Source organism: Notothenia rossii (genome assembly GCF_949606895.1).
Source record: "Notothenia rossii genome assembly, chromosome: 6".
NCBI classification, from domain to species: domain Eukaryota; kingdom Metazoa; phylum Chordata; class Actinopteri; order Perciformes; family Nototheniidae; genus Notothenia; species Notothenia rossii.
This window is the reverse complement of record NC_136909.1, coordinates 26706678-26712677: the sequence shown is the minus strand read 5'-3', so window position 1 is coordinate 26712677 and position 6000 is coordinate 26706678. Positions and strand designations below refer to the sequence as shown.

The following is a 6000-nucleotide window of genomic DNA, read 5'->3' as shown; positions in this document are numbered from 1 at the left end:
CTTTAAACTGAGCTGAAAGAAGAGCCAGTCAGTTGTTCCAGTGTTTACAGAACCAACATTTAATTGCAGTGGTTAAAGGGCAGTCAGTTGAGTTATTTTTCAGTGTTTCAGTGTTTTATCCTGAGTTTACAGAACCAACATTTAATTGCAGTGGTTAAAGGGCAGTCAGTTAAGTTATGTTTCAGTGTTTCAGTGTTTGTTCTAGTGTTTACAGAACCAACATTTAATTGCAGTGGTTAAAAGGCAGTCAGTTAAGTTATTTTTCAGTGTTTCAGTGTTTGTTCTAGTGTTTACAGAACCAACATTTAATTGCAGTGGTTAAAGGGCAGTCAGTTAAGTTATGTTTCAGTGTTTCAGTGTTTGTTCTAGTGTTTACAGAACCAACATTTAATTGCAGTGGTTAAAGGGCAGTCAGTTTGAGTTATTGTTCAGTGTTTCAGTGTTAACAGAATAGAGAGTCACATTCTTCATCAGTGCTTAAAAAGATGACAGTTGATTTCAGTGTTAAAAGAACAGACATTCAATGCTTAAAGAGATGATTGATGTGAGGATGTCAGTTGATTTCAGTGTGTTTTAGAACAGTGTTAATTACAAGAGCAGTAATTTGATTTATTTTATTTTGTTTTCCATCCAACACCTTCACACACCATACTTTGCACACATCCACTCACCTACACTACTGATTATACAGACTAACACACACACCATAATGTGTTAATTCATATTTATTTATGAATACATTTTATATCGCAATAAGTTATCCATGTATCCCTGTTTTATTCATTCTGCGAGACGGGTCGCGATATTTGGTGAGCACCAAGTCACATCTCCAGGTGCTCCTTTGAGTTCCAGGCCAAAAAAGTTATGTGCACCCCTGGTCATAACGCCATAAATGTAAGTTATTATAATTTAAAATGTTGTTACATTTAGATTAAGTAAATTAATACTTTGATAAAAGCCTACAGTTAAGAATGAATTACATCTAGCTAACTTAGCTAGTTTGTAAGGGATAAGTCGCTGCACATTATCCCGCTTATTACATGGCCACATTCTCAACAAAGTAACGATATGACTCCCAATATTAATTGAAATGCTTTTATAGATTTAGAAAATGTTTTTATTGATTTAAAAAATAGTACGCTATTATTTATTTAAAATGACATGCATCCGCTAAGAAAAATAGTCCTTTGTTACTGTTTGAACTAACGTAGCAACGGCAGGAACTGCTTCGATAGCGTTTTTGAGGAGCTTTCTGATTACAGATTTGAAAACATCGCTGCTTGCTTTAACAGTAGCACAATTCATTATGTCAAAGCTTGGAAAGTATCTAGATATCCCTGCCCTAATGCCAAAGTAACTGGCAACTGAATATGTGTCGCCGTTTGATGTCTATGTCTGGACCGTTGCGTAAAAAGGAGGGTTTCTGCCCCGTTAATTCTCCGCTGTTTTTCTTGTCCCAGTTTGAAATACTTGGCCATACTGTATACAGTTAAATCGACCGAAGTTCTTTGTAAGCGTCCTTAACAACGGTCAATAAGTCCTTGACAGCGGTCTGTCTGTTCTGGATTAACAACGTGTCACGTGTTCTGAATTGACCAATCAGAATAGAGTATTCAACTAAGCCATGTAATAAAGCTAGTTAACACCCAGTGTAATAGATTGTTCATCACATCTTATGTTATTTTCAGATGAGTTTAAAAGGCTGGCTTGTCAGCAAACGAAAGAGAAGTGATGATCGTGGTGATGAGGAGGAGGTTAGTTGGGTGAAGTTAGGGAGGTGGGTCTCTGTTGTCTGGCAGCAATGTTTTGAAAGGGGAGCAAATGGATACACACTTTTTGGGAAATCGTTTTTAAGTAGTTGTTTAAATTTACAATTGTATTGACTGATATCTCGTACTAGACAGGACATGCGATGAGAGTAGGCCAGAGCAGAGGAGGTGAAGGAGCAGGTCAGGATAGAAGAGAGGAGCAAGGTGCAACTGCTGCTGCTGTCAGAGGGTCAGAGGTAGGAGGATCAGAAAGAGCAAGGCACCGGCAATCAGGATTTGATCCAGGGTGGATGGAGGACCCGAGGTTCAAACCTTGGCTGTACAACATAGCTAACCATGGTGAGAATCTAACATATGGAGCAGTTAGGGGCTTGATCTCTCAGATGTTTTAACGATCATACAGTAGCCAAAACCTCTTAAAGAAAATAAATATATATCAAAGATCTTGTCCCGACAGGAATGTTCTGCCGCTTGTGCCGCCAACACAAGCAAGCACCGAAGCGGGGGGTGTCTACACGGCCATTTATTGAGGTTGGGTGCATGCTTTTCCGAAGCGACTACCTTGATAAGCATGCTGCCACTCGGCACCATCAAGAGAGTGTGATGGCACACGCCGCACTGATTCAAGGTAAAATTCACTAATTCTGTAGGCCTACTGTATCTTATTTTTAGCTTATTATTCACAAAACTCTCTGGTTTAGTTTATTTTTTTCAGTTTATTTATTTTAAAGAAAAGAATGCACATTAATCAACATATCAGGTTTTACATCAATGTAAATGTGACAGATTTAGCTAGTAGACCTAAGCTAGTTTTCATCTGCAGTCCCTCAGCAGGTCAACATAGTACAAACAACACAGTAGGCTATAATACATTACAATTTTTATTTTTATTTTTGTTTACCTTTCAACAGGGTCCTCAGTGCTGGTCGCCTTTGACCCAGTTATCACCCTTGAACACGAAGCGGTGATTGGTGGTTTTAAGTGCCTCTACCACCTCACGAAAAAAGAACATGCTCACCATACGAACTATGCTGACCTTTTGGAGCTCGCAGAACTACTTGGCTGCCAGTATTTTGAGAAGTTAAAGGTAAGTTAATGCTTTCTTTAATCAACTTCATCACAAAAAAAGTGTGCAATATTTAATCTTAAGTGCATTTGTTTTCTTTAAGATCGGGAGGACCAACTACACATCTCACCGAATCATCGATGAGATGTTAGAAATCCTGGGCACTGTCGTTGAAGAGCCTATCTTGGCAAACATCAGTGCTTCTGTGGCAATTGGGCTTGAGGTGGACGAGACCACAGGTGTGTCTGTGAAGAAGCAGCTCGATGTTCACGTTAGGTATAATTTTATTCCAAGAATGACAACAATTAAGACTTAAAATAATTTTGATTGACGTGTCTTTATTATGTTTAATATAGTCTTGCATAGCCAGACCTATCTCCACACTTCGTTTACACTGTGCCAGCGCTGAAGAAAAGTCTGGCTGGACTCATTACCACTCGGGGACAGAGGGGCTCCGGGGGAAACGCTCTATTTCTTTAAACCAATCACAGTTGGTTGGCGGTTGCTAGCTTGTTGTTCTTTCACGTAGTCTGGATTGAATCTGATCGGGACAACAACATATTCCACCGCCACTGATTGGGTAGTAATAATAAACAAATAAGGCTTATCCCAAAGACCTACATCTGTTGAGTCAGTCTGACTGTTTAATATGTTCATCAGATACATGGACAAAAATGGGCTGCTTTACAGCCAATTTCTGGACCTGGTGACAGTCAGCGATGGCAGAGCTGACACCATAGTCAAGGCAATAAGAACGATCCTTACAAAAAAGAACATTCCCACCCAGAGGATTTATGGCCTGGGGACAGATGGAGCAGCTGTTATGACTGGTATGAACTACCAACAAAAACAAGGTTGATATTCACTGCAGCTTAAAAACTAAAACATGACATAAAACATGTTTGTCCTGAAACAGGGAGAGTGAATGGAGTGGCCAAGCAGCTACAGGACACCTTCCCATGGATGGTGTCGGTTGCATGTGCCGCACACCGCCTCGCCCTGTGCTGCAAGGACGCCTCATCAGGAGTGGCTTACATGAACTCTTTCAGGGACCTTCTACAGCAGCTACACCTGTACTTCAGGAACAGTGCGAATCGCACAGCTGTACTCCAGGCTGCAGCAGAGTGCTTGGGCCTGGATAACTTGAAAGTGAAGGTAATTTAAAAGGGAAAAAACATCTTCCATATTTGGAGGCACCTGATATGACTTAATATGCTTTCATCTTGTGGCTCTAAATATTTTTAGGAAGTGAAGGACACACGCTGGCTTTCGCAAGCCATGGCTGTTTCCAACCTACAGCGGAACCTGACCGCTGTCCTGGCAGCCTTGGCTGAGGAGACGGAGCATAAGAAATGCCCAACAGCCAAGGGGTTGTATGGCTTTCTGGCCACCTACCGCTTTGTGGCATCGGTCTACCTGCAAGCAGATGTGCTGCCACATATCAGCAGGCTGTCAAGGCTGTTCCAGAAGGAAAATGTCAACTTCCTTGCTCTGAAAGTGCAGGTATACTTTCCAATGTTTTATTTTTGACACCACTGTCCATACACTGCTCATACTAACCAGATATCTGCTGCTGCTGCATTTACACCTACTCTGTCTTTGTTATTAGGTCCCTGTGACAATGGCCTGCCTCCGAGCAATTAAAGATGCTGGAGACCATCAGCCACCAGGGTCTTTCCTTTCAAAGCTCCACGCAGACCTGGACAACCCTGCGGGACTTGGGGCTTACAGTATTGTCCATGAGGAGGAGAGGAACAAGAGGGGGACAAGAAAGGGACTGACCAGGGAAGAGCTCTGGGCCCGGTTCAGGAGCCAGGTATGTTTGTTTTGGATTTAGCATTTAGCAGACGCTTCTACTCACCAGAACTCACAAGTGTATCTCCTTTCTAAACAAGCGACTAAGAGCATAATCTAGAGCTAAAGTCAAAGTGCAATCGTAGCAAACAATAATACAAAAGGTGCTTAAGAGGGAGGATCCTGTTAATACTAGATGCCTATTAAGTGGTTTGAATATGGACACAAGTTTCAGTTTAATAATCTGTTGCTGTTATGGTTAGGTGATGGATCCATATTTCGATGGCCTGCTGGAGAGCCTGGAGAGGAGGTTCCAGAATCTGGACCTTTTAGGGGCCTTCCATGCGCTGAGCCCTCAGGCAGCAACTGGAGATGAGGCCAATGTGCAGCTCCTTGCCGGCAAATTTCTACAGGCTGACTGTAATGAGGTGCTGCAGGAATGGTCCTCTTTTAAACAGCAGCTGATAGTTGGGCCATTCAAGGTATCATAATGAATTACAGTAACATTCCTTTTCAGGAGTTCTATAGCCTGGATTGATGTTCATGTTGTGTTTCAGGACTTGGATCAGCAGCAGGTGATGCAGGAACTGGCATCAGAGGTGGGTGAATGGGGGCTGCTTTACCCATCTCTGAGCAAGCTGGCTGCCATTGGCCTGACCATCCCAGTTTCCAGTGTAAACTGTGAGAGGGATTTCTCAACATTGAACCGGGTAGGATACTTGAACAAATGATATCATTATTTGACTTTATTCAAATCTCAACCCCATGGGCTCCACATCCACTCGTCTGTTGATTATTATGTTTGTATTTACAGGTGAAGACTGACTTGAGAAATCGCTTGCAGGGGGAACACCTTGCCACCTGTATGCGATTGAGCATCAATGGCCCCCCAACCAGAGACTTTCCCTTTAGGAGAGCCTTAGAGCTATTCTTTAAGACCCCCAGAAAAATAAAGTGCTCTCAGGCAGGATGCCAACTGTGCCATCATCACTAAATGGAGTGAGTCATTTTATGTATAGAGCATAAAAAAAACATCATTTTATGTATAGAGTATAAAGAAAACATATATGGATCAAGAAACAAGGCAGGACAAATGACATATGAGAGAAAAACTAAGGAAGTAAACCCCTTGGCAGAACCCAAGATATTCAAGTCACTGGGGCAGTGGAACGGAGTGGAGACATTTGGCACATTCATTACTAGGTGCCATGCTCTTTTGACACCTGATATTAAACTAAAAAATTGCCTGATGAAAGTGATGTAAATGAACAACAAAAATAAAATAAGTTACATATGTGTTATTGGCTATGGTAGTTTATTGGTATGTTCAATTATTTGATTATTAAAATGTAAAACGATCTTTTTCATATG

General features: G+C 41.5%; 1 protein-coding gene across 1 annotated transcript; it reads left to right on the top strand.

Moving 5' to 3' along the window:
* Positions 1-862: 862 nt before the first annotated feature.
* On the top strand, positions 863-5628 carry LOC307042741 (zinc finger protein 862-like). Its single transcript, XM_079686812.1, has 13 exons — positions 863-894; positions 1689-1754; positions 1901-2108; positions 2227-2397; positions 2681-2856; positions 2939-3111; positions 3496-3665; positions 3752-3990; positions 4081-4338; positions 4445-4651; positions 4893-5111; positions 5187-5339; positions 5444-5628. The coding sequence occupies exons 1-13, from the start codon at positions 865-867 to the stop codon at positions 5621-5623; spliced, it is 2250 nt and encodes a 749-aa protein (XP_079542938.1). The 5' UTR covers positions 863-864; the 3' UTR covers positions 5624-5628.
* The last annotated feature ends 372 nt before the right edge of the window (positions 5629-6000 follow it).

What these genes read in the sequence shown, in the direction of transcription:
- LOC307042741 (XM_079686812.1), top strand. Translation starts at nt 865, where the DNA reads ATGTGCACCCCTGGTCATAACGCCATAAAT. An exon ending in CTGGTCATAACGCCATAAAT is followed by an intron (nt 895 to 1,688) that starts GTAAGTTATTAT and finishes TGTTATTTTCAG; the next exon opens with ATGAGTTTAAAAGGCTGGCT. An exon ending in ACACGCCGCACTGATTCAAG is followed by an intron (nt 2,398 to 2,680) that starts GTAAAATTCACT and finishes ACCTTTCAACAG; the next exon opens with GGTCCTCAGTGCTGGTCGCC.